Here is a 20,779-nt window from a genome sequence, read left to right on the forward strand (position 1 = left end):
CTGCATGCATTGTTTGGTGTTTTCCTTTGAACCTGTAGAATATTTTTGCAGAACTCTGCATGCAGGGTTTCTGTCGGGTGTTTGTCCCACTGAGCGAACTCTCTCTCTCTCTCTCTCCATCTCTCTTTCCCTCAGGTCTGGAGGAGCTGGTGCTGTCGGAGATCAGCTCCCCCAGCCGCACCCAGACGGGCGACAGCAGCAGCGTGTCGTCCTTCAGCTACCGCGAGATCATGAAGGAGGGGGCGGCCCCCGCCGGCGCCAACAAGGTACGGAACCCCGCCGAGCCCGGGCCTTAGGGGGTCGGTCGCCGTGTCTCAGAAACAGACTGTTTGCTGTTCAGACTTTAGTGGTGTTTTTCTTTCCCAAGCTTCTTAAAGAGTCTCGTAGATACTTTGATGTAAAAACGATTGATCCCAAATACAAACGCCCTGAATCTGTGTATTTTCTCTGGTTTGAGACGAGTAGAACATTCAGATTGCCTTCGGTTGAACATAATGATCTGAGCGCGCTACGTTGTATTTCTCCTTTCAATCAAATCATACTCCTGATGCTGGAAAACTTGTACGATAATTAAAAACTAGAGCAGTTTTGAAAAAGCTCTTTCCGTGATGCTGTCTACTGGTTTGACAAGATGAGATGAGATAGTTGTCGTCTTAAAACACATCCTTAATTGTCTTTATGTTCAGTACTGGGGTTAGCCGCCTTGTTTTGGTGACTTCCGGCACGGTTTGCTGTTAAAGTCTTCTGTGGGAGGAGGTGTTGGAGTGCACTACCTTTGTGCTCAGTGCTGTGCCCCTTATATAATGACAAGGCTGTTAGTTTTAGCAAGGCCTGGCTTTGAACTGGGAATGCTGTCCGTTCCTGAGCAAATAAAACCCCCAGCGCTATAAAATGCAATCTTGTCCAAACCGTTCTGAATCAAAAGGCTGTTTTACATGCACTGACAAGATCTTTCCAGTCTTGTGAGACAAGGAGTAAAAAGCCTCCGTGTCTAGTTGAGGAGCTGAAGACAGAGAGTGGAATCGAATGGGAAAGTGTGTGTGTGTGTGGAGGGTAGCCCGAGGAAAGACAAAAACGGAGAAACAATTAGGTCAAAGTCCTTCGTCTGTTACTCACACACATCGGATTGGGAGGCGATGGATAGTTTTAAAGGATCCCAAAATCCTCCTCGTCTGTAGTGTAGCGCTACGAGAGGCGCAGTGCGTCTGTGTGCACTGCGAGGGGATTGATTTCACACTAATTACACAATCCCCCAAAAGCAGAGAGCAGGGAAACCGAAGCCTGGCGTCCCAGAAGCAGTGGACACGGGGAGATCCCACACATGGTCTGAAACGCAAAGACATCCGTGTGGGGATACCTCCCTCTCTCTGAGACCCTGCTCTCACTTTCTCTCTCCCTCTCTCCCCTCTAGTCCAACACTGGCAGCCCCCAGTCGCAGCGGCCTGCCGACCTCTCGGACGATGAGGTGGGGGAGCTTTTCCAGAGGCTGGCCGAGGTGCAGCAGGAGAAGTGGATGCTGGAGGAAAAGGTGGAGTTTCTCTCTCTCGCTCGCTCGCTCGCTCGCTCTCCCTCTCGCTCGCTCGCTCTCCCTCTCCCATTCCTCATCCAACCATGACCGAGAACAGAAATGAGAGAAAATCATTGCGGAACCTTTTTCTCTCCCTCATTGCTATTCTTTCTTTTACACCCCTTTTGTATGCGTTTTATTTCCAGCTCCTGGCTAACGTAAAAAGGCGTCTGCTTGTTTTGCAGAGCTTGTTTGGATGGCATTTCATCTCTCTGTGTGTGCAACTCCTCCCGTCCCACCGAGGCGGTCTGTGCCCGTCGTGGTGAAGTCAGTCAGTCAGTCAGTCAGACTGAGCACAGGGTGGCACAGACAGCCAGCCTGTTCGATACCAAGGTCAGCGGTGTCGGGTGACAGCCCTCCTCTGCTCATCTTTTCTATCTTGGTGGCTGGATGTCACTGGCCCGAATTCAAACGGCGTCCTGACTGACAGGCGGGGGCTGAGCTGTCTGGCGTGGCTCTCACACTACAGTGGCCCCCCCACCTCATTTTAGACTCGTTTCACCTGCCTTCCCCCTATCTTTCTTCCCCCCCCCTCCCTCTCTTACTGTTTGACACACCGAACCCCCGAGACCCTGCAGGAGCGTCTGAGTGCACAGGTGTGTCTGCTCTGAAGGCTCTGACAGCCTGACCTACATCCCGGCCGGAGGGACGCCTTGAGGATGAAACTCCGCCGGCCTGTCCCGTCCTTTAACCCTCTTATTAAACACATCCCACTTGTTCTGATTTGGGTGTTTACTTATGTATTCTTTCTTTGTATTTTTGTCCTTTCCTTCTCTCTCGGCTGTCCCAGTACACCCAGGTATTTTCTTTTATTTGTTGTTTTGATTTATTCATTAATTAATAAGCAGGAGGTCCTGGGTTCACACACCCTGTATGTGTTCGCGTCTGAGGAAAGACGCGGATGATTTCCCCTCCCGGCCGGACCGTCCTCGGGAGAGAGAGGCGTCACCCAGCAGTGTGTGTGGCCATGGCGGGAGATTTGACCTCGTCTGTGTTGCTCTTGCAGGTGAAACACCTGGAGGTCAGCTGCTCCTCCATGGCCGATGACATCTGCAAGAAGAGTGCCATCATCGAGACCTACGTCATGGACAGCCGCAGAGGTGAGCTTTCTCTCTCTCTCTCTCTCTGATGCTCGTTACAACAAGCAGCGCTGCTCTGGAGTTCAGTCATTATCTCTGCCTTTTAGAAACGGCTTAAAAAAGCGTAAGTGAAACTGTGTGCTATATTTACAGTGAGGGAAAAAAGTATTTGATCCCCTGCTGATTTTGTACGTTTGCCCACTGACAAAGCAATGATCAGTCTATAATTTTAATGGTAGGTGTATTTTAACAGTGAGAGACAGAATAACAACAAAAAAATCCAGAAAAACGCATTTCAAAAAAGTTATACATTGATTTGCATGTTAATGAGGGAAATAAGTATTTGACCCCTTCGACTTAGTACTTGGTGGCAAAACCCTTGTTGGCAATCACAGAGGTCAGACGTTTCTTGTAGTTGGCCACCAGGTTTGCACACATCTCAGGAGGGATTTTGTCCCACTCCTCTTTGCAGATCCTCTCCAAGTCATTAAGGTTTCGAGGCTGACGTTTGGCAACTCGAACCTTCAGCTCCCTCCACAGATTTTCTATGGGATTAAGGTCTGGAGACTGGCTAGGCCACTCCAGGACCTTAATGTGCTTCTTCTTGAGCCACTCCTTTGTTGCCTTGGCTGTGTGATTTGGGTCATTGTCATGCTGGAATACCCATCCACGACCCATTTTCAATGCCCTGGCTGAGGGAAGGAGGTTCTCACCCAAGACTTGACGGTACATGGCCCCGTCCATCGTCCCTTTGATGCGGTGCAGTTGTCCTGTCCCCTTAGCAGAAAAACACCCCCAAAGCATAATGTTTCCACCTCCATGTTTGACGGTGGGGATGGTGTTCTTGGGGTCATTCCTCCTCCTCCAAACACGGCGAGTTGAGTTGATGCCAAAGAGCTTGATTTTGGTCTCATCTGACCACAACACTTTCACCCAGTTCTCCTCTGAATCATTCAGATGTTCATTGGCAAACTTCAGACGGGCCTGTACATGTGCTTTCTTGAGCAGGGGGACCTTGCGGGCGCTGCAGGATTTCAGTCCTTCACGGCGTAGTGTGTTACCAATTGTTTTCTTGGTGACTATGGTCCCAGCTGCCTTGAGATCATTAACAAGATCCTCCCGTGTAGTTCTGGGCTGATTCCTCACCGTTCTCGTGATCATTGAAACTCCACGAGGTGAGATCTTGCAAGGAGCCCCAGACCGAGGGAGACTGACAGTTATTTTGTGTTTCTTCCATTTGCGAATAATCGCACCAGCTGTTGTCACCTTCTCACCAAGCTGCTTGGCGATGGTCTTGTAGCCCATTCCAGCCTTGTGTAGGTCTACAATCTTGTCCCTGACATCCTTGGACAGCTCTTTGGTCTTGGCCATGGTGGAGAGTTTGGAATCTGATTGATTGATTGCTTCTGTGGACAGGTGTCTTTTATACAGGTAACGAGCTGAGATTAGGAGAGTCCCTTTAAGAGAGTGCTCCTAATGTCAGCTCGTTACCTGTATAAAAGACACCTGGGAGCCAGAAATCTTGCTGATTGATAGGGGATCGAATACTTATTAACATGCAAATCAATTTATAACTTTTTTGATTTTTTGTTGTTGTTATTCTGTCTCACACTGTTAAAATACACCTACCATTAAAATTATAGACGGATCATTTCTTTGTCAGTCGGCAAACGTACAAAATCAGCAGGGGATCAAATACTTTTTTCCCTCACTGTAGCTCAAAGTCTTCAAAAGCCCGAGAAGAGACGGCCGAACTGTCCCCGAAGTCCCCATCAGACACGACTGCAGCTCCCGGCCTGTCCCCCCAGTCCTTTCATCACAGAGCGGATACACGTATATATTTATACGTAATTCTTATAACCCTCAGAGCAGCATGTCTCCGATTTAAACTCCTTTTTAAGCGTCGTGTCTGGTCTATTTATAACCGTGCTATTTTTACAGCCGTCGGAAGCCGGTGACTTGAAAGGGCTGTTTCTAAAAACCCGATCGGAGCTTCGGTCTGATTAGTATGTTTTTCATAAAAAGCGGTGTCTGTCTGCTTTAAAGAAGAAAGAAAGAATGAAACTGCTTTAAAGTCGATTGGTTCATTCGCAACGTGAGAACGGGACTGCCGGTATGGTAATTCACCATGCAGTTCTAACGGAGATTAGGTCAAAGGTCGTTGAAGTCCCAGGGAAAAGATGTGCCGTCACCCGGACAGACAGCCTAGTGACGATGCGATCGTGGGTCGGGGCGGTGATTGTGTCGCCCTCTGCCCTCGACTTCCTGTGTGTCTCTCTCCAGGGGTGTCGCTGACTTTCAGAGCTGTAAGCAACAGTCACGTAGCCGTCTACCTCCCCTGTCTAATGTGGCCCAGGCGATTAAAAATTAAAGCCTGTGCGCCCTCTTCCAACCAGATCTGTTTTCCTGCTGTGTGAAGCCAATTTGATAAAAGCTTTAAAAAAAAATGTGAGGGTGCTGCCGTCGGGGTGAAACGGATACAGAAACAAATGAATAACGTGAAGAAGAAGCCGAAAAAAAGGGCAGAAGTAGCGGCAGCTCGAGTGGCTGAGCTTAAAACTGTCTCATTAGCGTCTGTATCGCATTTTAATCCTCCTCCTCGTCATCAGAAATTCTCATTCAAGTCGCTGCGAAACTAGCTTTCATCTCCAGATCCAAATCGAATATACTTTTGATTAAGACAAAGTCAGAACCAAGATTGCTACATGCATTGGTAGAGTTTTATGGTTTGCATATATATTTTTTTCATTTTCAAAACAGTAAGACTGTTTCCTCAGTGAGGGAAGACTCTGGCTGCTCTCTCCTGTTATCTGGGTCTTGCATGCGCGCACGGCTCGTGTAGTCCCAGTGTGGGTCGTAGATTAGACGGGAGGCTGCCGGGCCGCGGCGCGTGGCGGTTGGACTGCGGACGTGACTGTGGTGGTTGTAAAACAATGGCGCTGCACCGGTGACTAACTCAGAAATACGGCGTCCCGACGTCAGGAGTCCAAACCCAGGACTTAGACACCAACAATGCCTTGCTTCAACGCTGTACGGGCTACTGGCTGAATCTCGCTGCGTTCCATTTGGGCAGAACGGTGCAACGTTGGCACGAGAGGCCTGGTCTGCTGCTGCACCCCTCTGTTCGTCTTTGGGCAGCTCTGGCTCTGATCCCCTCTCTCTCTCCCCCTCTTCGGGCCCCTGCAGTACTCTCTTCAGCTCCTTTTCCCTTTCCTGTCTTTCTGCTGTCCTCTTTCCTCACCTCCTTTACCCTTTTCTCTCACTGCCTCTGTCTTTCTGTTTTTCTCTCTCTTCCACTCCTAGTCTCTCACAGTGCTCTCTCCAGCTCTGTACCCCCATCTCTCTCTCTCTCTCGCTCTCTCTCTCGCTCTCTCTCTGTCGTTTGTGGCAGCAACCAGCCTTTCCTGATCTATCGACACCGCCCCCCTGCCCCCAGCCTGGCGCCTGTTTACGTCCTAGACATCTGATCACCTGCCAGCCTCCAGGGGTGGGGGGGAGTGGGAGTGGGATGGGGGGGAATCTGGCAGACTGCTGGGCACAGTTTACACACTACCACCCTCTCGGCCTGGCCTCCATCTCACACGGTCTCTTCCTCTCTTCCTTTTCTCTCATTTCCCTTTTTCTCTTTTTGTTCGTTTCATCCTAAGTGTTTTTGTTACTGTTTGCAGCAAGGCTTTCGTTGCCACGTACTAAGTAGGACGGGTGCATGGATCGCAACTGGGGAAAGCAGGTTATTGCGATCTGTTTCTCTAGAGTAGTGCATGTGTGTGTCTGTGCGTGTCTGTGCGTGTCTGTGTCTGTGTGTGTGTGTGGTGCATTTTACACTGCTGCACATCTCGTATAAAAATACTCACATAGATCTTAAAATAAATGCCAACGTGTGAATGTTTTTATATGCAGTGTAAATCTGCCGGTTTGAAATTAAAGATGTGCCTCTGGCTGGATCCAAAACCCGGCCGGTTCATGTGCTCTTCCCCAGTGCCAGAGTGGAGACAGCTCACCGTATTTGCCATTCTCAGATACGCCATTATAGCAGAACGTGTTCACACCCTTCGAAACAGTGTTAATCAGCGACATGTTCAGTCGAATATCATTCGTTTTCAGCTCTTTATTTCTCAGCGGTCTCCCCCAAAGTTTGTTTGCAACTCAACAGAGTCCAAAGTCTACCGTCCCGGCTCGGTCCAGCCGACCGGAATGGGAATCTCTTACGGTTCCGTCTCACGCAGACCCACGTCGTTTTGAATGACGCGTATGAGATCTTAATTCAAAAAGGATTCAGTCCATGCTTCCATCTTCAGGACAGGACTGGAGAGACTTATTTGTGTTTCTCTCCTCTCTCTCACACAGTGCTGCCCCCCCACCCCTCCACCTCTCACTGTATAGCTCTCAAGTTTAATTTCATGACTGACCGGTTTGACATTAAATGCCAGACTAGCTTCTATTAAGGCAGACGTCTCCTAATTGTAAATATTGTGTCGTAAAGTTGAAGGAGTTCTCTCCAGCGCCGCGGCCGCCCTTGGTAATTATTTTTGGATTGCTCAGTTTTTTACAATGTGTGTATTTATTTATTCTCTTTCTTTTCTTCCCCCCCCCCCCCCCCCCCGTGTGAACTGTAAGATAATTTGTGCAGCAGATAAGCTTATAAACAGTGTACAATAGTCACTCAGGGAGGGCAGTTTCTAATATGTTTTTATTTGTAAGTATTCAATGGGGAAAAGGTTTATTTGTGTTTGGTGTAGAAAGGTGGTTAGAGCTCAAAGCCTTTCACTCAGATAGACATCACTTCTCAGTGCTGGGCTGCAGTGTGTTCGGTGACTCAGTGCTGGGCTGCAGTGTGTTCAGTGTCACGGTGTGTTCAGTGTGTCAGTGCTGGGCTGCAGTGTGTTCAGTGTCACGGTGTGTTCAGTGTGTCAGTGCTGGGCTGCAGTGTGTTCAGTGACTCAGTGTTGGGCTGCAGTGTGTTCGGTGACTCAGTGCTGGGCTGCAGTGTGTTCAGTGACTCAGCGCTGGGCTGCAGTGTGTTCAGTGACTCAGTGTTGGGCTGCAGTGTGTTCGGTGACTCAGTGCTGGGCTGCAGTGTGTTCAGTGACTCAGTGCTGGGCTGCAGTGTGTTCAGTGTGTCAGTGTTGGGCTGCAGTGTGTTCGGTGACTCAGTGCTGGGCTGCAGTGTGTTCAGAGACTCAGTGCTGGGCTGCAGTGTGTTCAGTGACTCAGTGCTGGGCTGCAGTGTGTTCAGTGACTCAGTGCTGGGTTGCAGTGTGTTCAGTGACTCAGTGTTGGGCTGCAGTGTGTTCAGTGACTCAGTGCTGGGCTGCAGTGTGTTGGGCTGCAGTGTGTTCAGTGACTCAGTGCTGGGCTGCAGTGTGTTCAGTGACTCAGTGCTGGGTTGCAGTGTGTTCAGTGACTCAGTGTTGGGCTGCAGTGTGTTCAGTGACTCAGTGCTGGGCTGCAGTGTGTTCAGTGACTCAGTGCTGGGCTGCAGTGTGTTCGGTGACTCAGTGCTGGGCTGCAGTGTGTTCAGTGTGTTCAGTGACTCAGTGCTGGGCTGCAGTGTGTTCAGTGACTCAGTGTTGGGCTGCAGTGTGTTCGGTGACTCAGTGCTGGGCTGCAGTGTGTTCAGTGACTCAGTGCTGGGCTGCAGTGTGTTCAGTGACTCAGTGCTGGGCTGCAGTGTGTTCAGTGACTCAGTGTTGTTGGGCTGCAGTGTGTTCGGTGACTCAGTGTTGGGCTGCAGTGTGTTCAGTGACTCAGTGCTGGGCTGTAGTGTGTTTGGTGACTCAGTGCTGGGCTGCAGTGTGTTCAGTGACTCAGTGCTGGGCTGCAGTGTGTTCAGTGTGTCAGTGTTGGGCTGCAGTGTGTTCGGTGACTCAGTGCTGGGCTGCAGTGTGTTCAGTGTGTCAGTGCTGGGCTGCAGTGTGTTCGGTGACTCAGTGCTGGGCTGCAGTGTGTTCAGTGACTCAGTGCTGGGCTGCAGTGTGTTCGGTGACTCAGTGCTGGGCTGCAGTGTGTTCAGTGACTCAGTGCTGGGCTGCAGTGTGTTCGGTGACTCAGTGTTGGGCTGCAGTGTGTTCGGTGACTCAGTGCTGGGCTGCAGTGTGTTCGGTGACTCAGCGCTGGGCTGCAGTGTGTTCAGTGTGTCAGTGTTGGGCTGCAGTGTGTTCGGTGACTCAGTGCTGGGCTGCAATGTGTTCGGTGACTCAGTACTGGGCTGCAGTGTGTTCAGTGACTCAGTGCTGGGCTGCAGTGTGTTCAGTGTGTTCAGTGACTCAGTCCTGGGCTGCAGTGTGTTCAGTGACTCAGTGCTGGGCTGCAGTGTGTTCAGTGACTCAGTGCTGGGCTGCAGTGTGTTCAGTGACTCAGTGCTGGGCTGCAGTGTGTTCAGTGACTCAGTGTTGGGCTGCAGTGTGTTCAGTGACTCAGTGCTGGGCTGCAGTGTGTTCAGTGACTCAGTGCTGGGCTGCAGTGTGTTCGGTGACTCAGTGCTGGGCTGCAGTGTGTTCAGTGTGTTCAGTGACTCAGTGCTGGGCTGCAGTGTGTTCAATGACTCAGTGTTGGGCTGCAGTGTGTTCGGTGACTCAGTGCTGGGCTGCAGTGTGTTCAGAGACTCAGTGCTGGGCTGCAGTGTGTTCAGTGACTCAGTGCTGGGCTGCAGTGTGTTCAATGACTCAGTGTTGGGCTGCAGTGTGTTCGGTGACTCAGTGCTGGGCTGCAGTGTGTTCAGTGTGTTCAGTGACTCAGTGCTGGGCTGCAGTGTGTTCAGTGACTCAGTGCTGGGCTGCAGTGTGTTCAGTGACTCAGTGCTGGGCTGCAGTGTGTTCAGTGACTCAGTGCTGGGCTGCAGTGTGTTCAGTGACTCAGTGTTGGGCTGCAGTGTGTTCAATGACTCAGTGTTGGGCTGCAGTGTGTTCGGTGACTCAGTGCTGGGCTGCAGTGTGTTCAGTGTGTTCAGTGACTCAGTGCTGGGCTGCAGTGTGTTCAATGACTCAGTGTTGGGCTGCAGTGTGTTCGGTGACTCAGTGCTGGGCTGCAGTGTGTTCAGTGTGTTCAGTGACTCAGTGCTGGGCTGCAGTGTGTTCAGTGACTCAGTGTTGGGCTGCAGTGTGTTCAGTGACTCAGTGTTGGGCTGCAGTGTGTTCAGTGACTCAGTGTTGGGCTGCAGTGTGTTCGGTGACTCAGTGTTGGGCTGCAGTGTGTTCAGTGACTCAGTGTTGGGCTGCAGTGTGTTGGGCTGCAGTGTGTTCAGTGACTCAGTGTTGGGCTGCAGTGTGTTCAGTGACTCAGTGTTGGGCTGCAGTGTGTTCAGTGACTCAGTGCTGGGCTGCAGACGGCTCACGATAACAAGAAGGACCCCCATCCCCCCCCCCCGCGTGTTTTGTTTTTTATAATGTTGCTAAAAAGCAATTAGTGGATTAAAGCTCTAATGCGATGCAGCCGGGCCAGGGTCTGCTGAATCAGGCCGGCCGGCCTCATGTATTTTGCATCGGCCTCCTTTCAGACGTCTGCATTAGATGTGTGTTTAAAAGAAAAAGAAAAAAGAAATGAAACACAATGTATCAATTATACTACGAGCCACTCGCTGCGGAGGGGTGCCGTGTCTGCGCAGCCGGGCACTCGGCTGATTTGGATGGATATTCTGCACGCTGGAGGACTGGCCCGGAATACAGAGTTGAGGAGGCGCTCACTGGTGCCAAAGGTACGGGTGGGTCTCGGGCCAGTTTGAGTGATTCAGCCTTATTATCCGAGACTGCGGCGCTGCAAGCACTGTTCCTCTGTTTCTGTGTCTGTTGGAATCGGTTTGCCTTTCAACTTCCCCCACAATGCACCCTGACGCTGTGATGGACGCCTCTCGGTGTCAAAGAGCACAGCAGCCCTTCCGGGGCCCGAGAGCCTGATCTGGTCATTGTGATTTCCTACACGCAACCACACGGCACCCAGGGAGGAGAAAAGAGAAAGCAGGAGACAATGAGAGAGAGAGAGAGCTGTGGTGGAAGCCACTGGCGGTAGATGAAAGCTGACAGCGGCAGGATGTAAATGATTCACGATGAAGACACGCCTGACTGAACTTAACACTCATCTTCAATAATGCAGCGCTCGCTGCAGTGCACCGGGGGCCGAGGGAGGGGAAGCGCGGCGAGGTCGGCCACGACGGTGACCCTCTCCCCGTGCACGGCACACGCTGCGGCCCAGGCCCGGTGTGTTCAGGGCCGTGTGGGGAGCGAGGGTGTTAAAGAGGAGAGAGCTGCGCAGGCGTGTGGTTGACGATCGCTCAGTGCTGCTCCTCTCCCGGGCAGGAGTCACCTGGGGTCAACCTCCACCCCACCGCCTGCCGCAGTCCTGGACCCCTCCCACCCTGAACACACGGCCATCCTGAGAGAGAGAGAGAGAGAGAGAGAGAGAGAGACCCACTCACAGCCTCTGCCTTAAAGAACAGCATGTCATGTTATTCGCTGCTCTGTTTGAGTGACAAACAGGACATTTCTCTTACAAGTGACCATCGTTTTGAACTTTGACCTCTTCTGGAAGAATCGCGATGCAGTCCGCTGGCTCTTGAGGTTCCCTTCCGTGTCGCGGTCGTGCTTTGGCCGTTTGAGCCAGTTCAGGGCCTTGGGCGATGGCGAGGATTAACACACAATGCCCTGGTGGTGTCTGTGTTTCCTTGTGGTTCAGTCCAGACTATGAACCCTCTGCTGCTTCTCGCCCAAAACCGGATCCCTGATTACTATCCGCAGTGGGGGAAATGAAATGTGGTCTAATCTGAGTCATTGTGTGTTCAGTGTCTCAGTGCTCTGTGCGCTGGGACGCATCGGAGGTGAGTTCCGGGACCGGGTCACCTCCGAGAGCCGGTCTTCAGTGCGTCCGCATACCCACGGGGGACGGGCGCTCTAAATCTGTCTGCCATCGCTCTCCAGTAAAACTCCCCCAAAACAGAGCCCGTCAGCCTGACTGTCGGCGGCTCAGAGTGGGAGAGTCGCCTCGCCGGGCCGGGATCTTGTTCCAGGCGGCCCTCATTAGGGTCCGGCTCCGTGGGCTCGCTAGGTGTGTAGAGGCTGGCGCGTCTCTTCCTCTGACAGCGCCCCTCATTACCTCACCGCGGTGCTTTAATCCCTTTAGGCCGGTTGAAACGGAGTGACATTTTTAGTATTCGTTATTCTCCCCCATCCCTAGACCACTGTCTGATTCAGACGCATCCCCAAAGTGCATCCCTGTCTGTTCTGTGTTTAGAAGTTGGATTATTGTTACCTTTACTATTATTATCATCATCATTAATGAAATTAATGCTTATACAAGAGGCCTAACAATGGTGGATCCACTTGCACTTGTAGAGAGAAGTTGTTGAGTTTGAGTCACACTCCCTTTAGCTGGTTTTCCACACAGCGCGGACAAAGGTTTTTTTGTAGTTTAATTGGATGTTGGATGCCTTGGATTGGATGCCTGAAGGCTTGAATCTAAGGAAGGGGAGTACTATTTTCCAGCGTCCAGTGGACCGAGTTTGTGCAGCCTCAACAGCACAACAGGTGATATAATGCCTATTCATTATTCATAATAAGTTTTGGCCTACTTTCTCCGAAGCTGTCGCAGTCTCCAGCCACTCAAAGCAAGGATTCCAAGGTAAAAGTATTGACCGAAACATCTTGCTGAACTCTGAATCAATTTATTCATCTCCCGAACATCCCCAGCATGCCTTGGTGTGCGGCTCGGCGGGCTTACGTGTATTTTCTTCATTTATTTCCTTTCATTCTTGCAATGTAAACAACCTCCGGCCCGCCACCCGTAAGCGACACCTATCCAAGCCCGTCCGTCCCTTTCCAGACTCTTGTCCTTAATGCAATTAAGCGTGGGCTCAGATGAAGTTCACGCAGAATTAACCAACCACAGCCTCTCTGCTTACAGCCGACGGGTCGCGCCGACTCGCCCGGGCCGAAAACCCGAAACGGCAGGGCTGCTTTGAATAAGGTGTCGTCTGTGGTATCGCTTACTTCATCAAAGGAAGTGATGTTCTCAATTAATCATCGGTTTAGGTCACGGCTTGGCTTGTGAGTGCGAGTTTTTCTTTTCTCTCTTTTAGGTTGAGTTTCGGTCTAATTTTACGGAAGCCCCGGCCGTTCCTGTTTTTTTTTTTTTTTTTCTGCCTGCCGAGTCTCCGCCGCCCACCGCCAGCTGTCAGCTGCTCGGTGTAGATTACCATCACCTAAACACTTCTGCGGTCACTGTCCATTTAGACTAACAGCGAGTCATTAGTCATGTCACTCTCCGGGGCCTCCCCTTTAATCGAGCCGCGCGGCCGTCTGTGTCGTGTCTCAGACGGAGCGCCTTTAATCGCAGCGTGCCGTGCAGGCCCGGTAATTACTGCCCTTCACCTGTGATTGGGAGTGTTGCTGTACAGCCAGCTGTGAGACACGAGAACTGAAGAATGCTAAATGCAACTTTTGGCAATCACCCAACCAGGGTCAATCTGAGAGAGGACAACCCAGCCCTTAGCCCATATCTGTCACAAACAGAGGCCTGCTACTCCGGGATGATATGGGTCTCATATGTGGGCTCTTCAGGGTCGGGGCAGACTTCCACAGTTGATCTCGGGCTGGCACCTTGTGATGTCATGTCCTCTGTCGTTCAGTTGAGGAAGGTGTGCCCGAGGGATTGATCTGTTGCGTTTCTCCTCTTCCTCTTGTGTTCCAGATGTGTCGGGGCCGGCGGCGGGCGGCCACGGGGGCCACGGGGGCCACGGCGGGCAGCAGGAGAGGAGCGGCCTGGGCTCGGTGCTCAGGGACCTGGTGAAGCCCGGAGACGAGAACCTCCGGGAGATGAACAAGAAGCTGCAGAACATGCTGGAGGAGCAGCTGACCAAGAACATGCACCTACAGAAGGTGAGAGAGAGAGAGAGGTACAAGTAAACAAGTAAAAAGTGAAAGACAACAAGGAAAGAGTGACATGAGGAGGAAAGAAGGACAGAGAAGGATGTAGATGGGGGAAGAGATAGAGGGATGGGGATGTGGAAAGATATGGATAGAGATTGGGATAGGGGAAGAGCGCAAGGGACGGGAACAAAGAGGAATGGAGATGGGGAAGAGAGAGGGATGGAGATTGGGATAGGGGAAGAGGGGGGAAGGAAGGTACTTTAAAGAGGAAAAGTAAAAAGTGAAAAAGGAAGACCGAGTTACATAAGGAGCAAAGAGGACAGAGGGATGGAGATGGAGATAGGGGATGTGGGAAGAGGGGGGTAGAGATGGGGATAGGGGAAGAGAGTGAGAGATGGAGCAGGAGAGAATTGTGAGGGGAATGGCAAGAGGGGAGAGGTGCATTGGGAAAGAGGAAACCTAATGCAACACAGGAAATGAGCTAAAAAGAGCCATTGTACTAAAAGCAGGGGACCGCTTCTCTAATCGACTGTTACCCTGAATAGAAACGTAATTGCCTTGCCACCAGCCACCCAGTAAATAAACGAGAGAGAGAGCAGACAGATGGCTCTCAGTTGTGCTAGGTAATGTTTCATCATTTCTTTTCCTAATAGAAGTCATCAAGAAGACATATAATTCACTCAGTTGCCACCCCCCCCCCCACACACTCACTGCAACAACAACAAAAGAAACTAAAACGATTCCCCCCCTCCCAGACCCTGGATGACATCCTCAATTACCGCTGTGCCGGCCGTGCTGAGAGGGCGTGGTGGCTGTCGTGTTGCGCCGGGGAGAGATTTGTTTTTGTGTGGGTCCCCCCCCCCCACTGATTGTTGTGATCGTTTCCTCTGCACACAACTGCTGCGCTTCAAACTGTGTGTGTCGACTAGTAGAGGCTTCCCTTCGGAGCGCGGTGTACCGGCCCCTCGGGGCACACGGCGCTGGCACAGCGTGACCCGCGCGGCTGATCCGGGCCAGCAAAGGGGCAAAGCAAGAGCACGGGCAGGAGTGCGACCTCAGCCATTTTAATGACCGTGCTATAGCAGCGTTATCTGTGGATTAGGTGGATCTGCGCAGACTGACACTGTGATTGAGCGCTCGTGTGTGTGCCTCTCTGTGTTTATGGGAGAGGAGAGATTAAGTGAGAGGGAGAGGAAGTAGAAGAGAGAGAGATTAAGAGGAAGAAAGGAAGAAGTGAGAAGGGGGAAGGGGGAGAGTGGAGAAAGAGGGAGAGAGGAGAGGAAGGGCGAGAGAAGGGAGAGAGGAAGTGGGAGAGTAGAGAAAAAGGGAGAGCGGAGGAAGAGGGCAAGGGGAGAGAGCAGAGGAAGAAAAATTGGGCGAGGGCAGAGGGAAAGAGGAGAGAGAGGAGAGATTACAGTGCGGTACTGGAGGTGAGCGTTGTGAAGAAGTGTGAGATGGGGCCGGACAGATCCTTTGGCAGGGCTGGAGGTGGAGGAGAGTCGTGTGCCCAGGGGGGGTTGTGAGTTACACACGCACTCCGTTTAACCTTGACAAGGGAGGGAGCGAGGGAGCGAGAGGCGCACGCTCCGGTACTCACAGAGGAGAGAGACACCGAGCGGGATGGGGTCGAGGCGCAGAATTCAGCCGCAGCGATCTTGAAGTGACGGTGGGGAAAGAAACAACGTCAAACAATAAGTCCTCTGAGGAATTGCGGGGGAAACCTGTGCGGGGGCGCGGACTGGTGGAGGGAGGACCTGTAGGTGACCTGGCACTGTCACATCACCTCCCTCCCTCCGTCTCTCCCTCCCTCCGTCTCTCAGGTCTACAAGTCCTGGATTAGCTCCTCCTTCATGAATGTTGGCTGCAGCATGGGGGCCCCCCGCCAGTGCAGAAACGAACAGCGCTGTGAATATTTCATCGTTCCGCTCGATGGATGGAACATTACCCTGTTTTTTCCTTTTTCGGGGAGGCCGGGCGGGGGGAGGTGTGCCGATGCAGTAAAAAAACAAACAAACAAACAAAAAGAACAACCTTAATGGCTCCTGTGTCGCGTCCGAGTCTCATTTCTTCTCCTGGTTCAGGTTTGATGTTTTTTTTTTTTTTTTTTCCAAATCATTATTTGTTGTCTTCCCTCGTTTCTCCAGGACCTGGAAGTTCTGTCTCAGGAGATAGTCCGCCTCAGCAAGGAGCCCCCCACGTCCAGGCCCGGCCCCGAGCCCAAAACCACCGGCTAGGAGCGGAACGAACCTCCCCCTCCCCCCCTCCACAGTTCCAGCCTCCCTCCCCACTGCCGCGGTCACCCACAGGTGGACGATGCTCAGCTACAGGACGGACTGAACCACTGGGGGGGGAACCGGGACGGGGGTGGAGGTGGGGCGGGAGGCAGGAACGTTGTCCATCCTAATCTGCTACTGAATGTATTTACTGTAAAAACAGAAACAAGTCTCCATATCTGTAACTCAACCTAACTGGACGGCTTGCTGTGTGGGTTCGGACGCGGTCGGCCCCGGCGCCTCGGACTGGGCGTGCTCACCTGCGCCGTAGGGGCCCGGGGCAGAGGGGCAGTTCCTCTCGCGGCCTGTAGGGGGGTGTGTGGAGAGGGCGCGTCTCAAAAACGTTCTTGAAGGGCATGTTTTTGATTCGACATATCATTGTGGAGTTTTGTTTTAAATCAGATGTTTTATACATATGTGTACTTGACCTGTGTCTGCACTCCAGGCGTCCACTGCGGGGTTCAGGTTGGCGGCTGGCGGTGAACAGGCTTTAAATGATCATGTTTAAACCCCGGGTGGGGGGGGCGGTCTGCATGCAGGACAGTGGTGTCCAGACTCGGTCCCCGAGAGCCACAGTCTAACAGGTCACACCAAATCATCCGCCTCTAAAGACTGGGCATTTCAACCCGTCTATTAGCGGAGGAGTTTCATTCTGTCCCTTAGTGGGCATTTGAAATCAGCACTGTAGCCCCCCCACCCCCCAGCCCCAGAGGGACAGAGCCAGACTTTCTAAATTGACCAAAACCGACATCGGTTCCTAATAATGATGAGAGGATGGTTACGGCTGAAGCTATAATCGTAACAGGATCCTGTCGGTGCTCCTCTTGCCAAAGCTCAGGCATTCGCACTCCGCCCCCCCCACCTCGTTCCCTCTCTAATTGAACCGGCTCGGTGCGGCAGGATACGGTAATCCCTCGCTCTTGCACTCTTGTCAGCCTCCACCGGCAGAGTGCTTTGGCATCCATCGTGGCATGAAAACAAAACACTAAATTGGTGGTGGCGAGGATGATGATTGATTGCTGATGACTGAGGCTCTCGGAGATCCTCAGAGGAACAGAGTGCTCGGATGCCGGCCCCCTGCGCTGAAGTCAGGAGGCACTGGACAGGGTGGGAGGGAGGAAAACAAATGTTTGAGCGGATATGATTTGATCTGCTCCCAGAATCCCACTTTGCAAACTCAGGTGTAGAAAGTGATGATATTTCTGATTTGCTGGTTTGGATGACTGCTGGCTTCAGTTAGGGAGACCAGCAGCCCACGTACTTACTGTATATTAGTGTATATGTGCCCCCCAGGCACAGAAAAGGAAATCTGCTGGTGACTGCATGTGTCGGCCCATTTAGAAGGAAATAAGACGTCCGGTGTTTTAAACAGGCCAGTCTATGGGGGATTCTCTGTGATTCTGTGCTTTGAAGTACATGGTCCACGCTATTTCAGATTTTTTTATCATTTGTATGTCTGTGCCTTTTTTTTTATGTCATTCCCATTACGATCAGGAGAAATTGCACTGAACGTTGTCCAAAGCCAGAGGCGTGTTTCGTTGTAGTCGACCAAGGGGCCACAACACCCCTGTAATTAATAAATCGCTCCTTTCCCACCTCCTCAAAAATACAAAAATGCCCCGTACGAGCGAACCCCGGTCTTCAGCAAGGTTTACCGTGGATCTCAGAATCCCAACCGCGAGCTTGCGCTGACCCTTCCTGTCGCTGTCCCTCGTCTCCCTGGTGCTCCCAGAGGACTCTCCTCTGCACCCCTCCTGTCCGCTCAGACTCGGATCCAGGCTGCAGGATCGAACCAGCAAGCGAAAAGCATAGCGACGCGGTCTCGCTTCTTATAACCGCCGAGCCGGATCCACTCCGACCTGAACTGCGCTGTCACTGTTACTGTACGGCCAAGTCGCGCAACAAAACGGCATGGCGAAAACCTCCGGCCGTGTACCGGGAGAGGAGCTTGTGTAAAATGTGTAGCTCGTCTCGTCACACGCTCTCTCGTCGTGATGTCTCGGTACCAGTAGTGTAACATCCTATGAATTCATTAGGGGCGAGGCGTTGTAATGAATAAACACGCGACGGTTTATTCTCCCTCCCGAACGCGCTCTAACCGCCGACAGACGCTTGTAAATTTGTGTGTATGTATTTTTTCTGAACGCTAACATTCCAGCTGTGCCCGATACAAACCGCTTCTGAAGGGAGGCTCCTTAACAGATCTGTTGTCCTTGCTCCCACGCCTTCCCAAACCCGCTCCCTGCCCTGCTAACCACGCTGCCTGCGTCGTGTCGCGTCGGAGCGGGTTACCGGCCCGCCCTACCAAAGGAAACGCAGCTTCTCTGACCATTCCAGGGGGACAAAGACCGAAATGATTATACGGTGTCTGAAGAGAGGAACTCTTGTGTACTGAATTAAAAAAACAAGTATGATCTGTAAGTCCTTGTCTGCGTCTCATGTTTGCTGTGCTGTCTCTCTGTGTTGTTCTGTTGTGCTTCCTGTCGGCTCTCGACCCGGGCTGCGGTGACCTGCTGGTTTCTGTTCCAACTGAGCTCTCGGTTTCTTAATTGAAATGTTAATTGAAATGATTAATCTGCGGAGTGGAACTCTGGAACGCTGGAAGAATTCCTGGGTGAATATAATTTTATACTTGATATCTCAGACTGGTTGAGATCGTTATGAAGCAAAGCAAAGTACTCGTTCGTTGAGTGGTTCAGTTAAGTCATGGGGAGCTTGGGTAGCACAGCAGAACAGTGGGGCTCCGGGAGCAACGTTGAGAAGGAAATTCCTACAGCTTCTTGTCTGGTGGTTCCAAGGGCCCGAGGGTGTGTGGTTTTCATGTGCCCTTGGGACGTCATGGCTCCGCGGATGGGAGTGAGCCGTCTTCACTGCAGGTGATTATTCGACACATTTGACCACTGTGCCCAGACAGCTGCTAATGGAGGCTGGTCTAATTGATGCTGTAGTAATCCTGCCAGGGTGAGCGCAATGCACTTTAATTCAAAAGTAAATGGGAACAGCGACGGCCCCAGATCCACAAATAAAGTACCGAGCCTTTCTCCTAGACAGACGGGCTTGTTCTCCACTCGGCAGTGTGGAGGAAAGTCGGTTTTCCACAATGGCGATCCTGTTTCCTTCTCTCGTGATGGACGCCGGCTGCCCAGTACCGTTTCCCCGGGTTAAAACGGCGCTGCGTGATGTCACGGTGTGGCGTGTGTTCGGAGGCCGCAGGAGAGATCAGCACCCGAGTGTGTGAACCCGGGGGAATGAGGAATCGGCGAGGGAAGCTTTATAATGCGGGGCGGACGGTGGGGTTAGTTTCCCTGGCCCGCCTCACGTCTCTTTCAGGGCAGAATATTGTCCAAATGTCCCTGGTTAGCATGGAGGAGGTGTGGATGTGTGTGTCCTTGGTAAAGCAGCTTTTGATTAAACCCTGGACGGCAAGAGAGTGGAAATCAGACGTGAACAGGTAAATATGTGGGTGGGGGTATTATTTCTCATGGCAAGCAGTCCTTTTTAAAATTAATTTGGCTTTTGTAGCACTACGATACTGTACATACTGTGCATTTACAGAGTCTTAAATACTGTTGTGAATTAAAGCTTTTTGCATGAAAAAAAGCATGTGGTGTAAACTTTGTTTCATAATTTCCCTTTCGAATGACAATTTATTTTCAGCGGTACTCAAATGGAAGGGACGTGTAAAACAGAAATCGGTTAAAATTGAGAGGCCAGTCCCTCCCACCTGATCACATTGATTTTAGACCGCAGTGAAGGAGTGTTTGTTTCTGATTTGTCCGTGTTGTGTGGTACAGAAGATTAGCACACTACAGATTAGTTGTGAGATCTTGAATATTCTCCTGCACTTCAATCCCCAGACAGGCAGGGTGATGACATCAGAGGGAGGGTGTTTGTGACATCACAGATCATCTGCCAATCAGAGTAGAAGGTAGGCGGGGAAATCTATATATATATATAAAAAAAAAAAAAAATCTATTTATTACTGTGGACTTGTAGAGTTGCTATGTTCGCAAAACTCTGTAGTTTCTTGTGGAGAATGACCCTGGAAAAAAGCTGTGTCCAACCGATTGGACGCAATTTATTGAGGAGAAATCAAGTGCTTTATGCGACAAGAACACGTGCTGTGTATTTTCAGTGCCGGTCCTTAAACACGCTTTCGAGAGAACGGGTCTGATCTGTGTTAATTTATACGTGAAGGATTAGATGTTCTTAAAACAACAGGACAGCGGGTATTCACAAAGCTCCCTTTGAAGAAGAAAAAGGAAAAGGACGTGATCTGCATGAAGCATTGCTTTAAAATATAAAACAAACATATTTCCCGTACTTTAAATAACAATAACCGCACACACACACAGAGCGAGCAGAAAGTTTCCTGTTGCGAAGTAGGACAGGCCATTAAAGATTAACAAGGGAGTGCAACGCATGAAATATTCATCAGCGAAGAACAAGAAGAGAAAATAGAGGATAGTTCAACAAAAATAAAGGGAGAAAATAAACAATACAACTACCCTGGTGACTAAGCACACATTCCTTTTATGTGTCTATATTTATGTGTGTGTGTATATAGATAAATACATACACATGGAATTCCAATCAGTTTACCATGAGAAGTTGCTCTAAAGCACCGGGTCGCTGTGTGAAAGTGCTTTGGGAACTTCTCTGGGTCTGAACCTCCTGGCTGACCTGTACAGGATGATATAGGACTGCTTGTCTAGGTTTGCAGCGAAATGAAAGCGTTCGAGTAAAACATGTTGGTGATTTCTTCACACATGAGGGGGCTGTCTGTTAGTTGCTTCCGCTTTATCCAGAAACGGAGAAACTGGGTAAGCGACTTGATCAACTTCAGATTCACTCTCTTCCAGATCCCTAGATACGAAGGAAAAAAATAATACAAAATTGAAAAAAATACAAGCAGTTAACAACTCTAGGAGTTCGATTGAATTGTGGATAGTGGTTTCAGCTTTCAGCTTTAAGTGTGACTGCTCCCCACTCTCTCATTCTCAG

At 51.0% G+C, this 20,779-nt stretch overlaps 1 protein-coding gene across 2 annotated transcripts in view; it reads left to right on the forward strand.

Annotated features, from left to right (window-relative positions):
- gripap1 (GRIP1 associated protein 1) overlaps positions 1-19,375 on the forward strand; it is a 37,621-nt gene extending 18,246 nt beyond the window's left edge. For both annotated transcript variants that reach the window (XM_066709924.1, XM_066709925.1), the window contains 5 exons: positions 136-266; positions 1,412-1,528; positions 2,574-2,667; positions 13,324-13,511; positions 15,647-19,375. In XM_066709924.1, the coding sequence (XP_066566021.1) occupies positions 136-266; positions 1,412-1,528; positions 2,574-2,667; positions 13,324-13,511; positions 15,647-15,736 (620 nt within the window). In that variant the 3' untranslated portion in view covers positions 15,737-19,375. The remainder of the gene's footprint in view (positions 1-135; positions 267-1,411; positions 1,529-2,573; positions 2,668-13,323; positions 13,512-15,646) is intronic.
- The last annotated feature ends 1,404 nt before the right edge of the window (positions 19,376-20,779 follow it).

Source organism: Amia ocellicauda, chromosome 7 (genome assembly GCF_036373705.1).
Source record: "Amia ocellicauda isolate fAmiCal2 chromosome 7, fAmiCal2.hap1, whole genome shotgun sequence".
In the NCBI taxonomy this organism is placed as follows: Eukaryota; Metazoa; Chordata; class Actinopteri; order Amiiformes; family Amiidae; genus Amia; species Amia ocellicauda.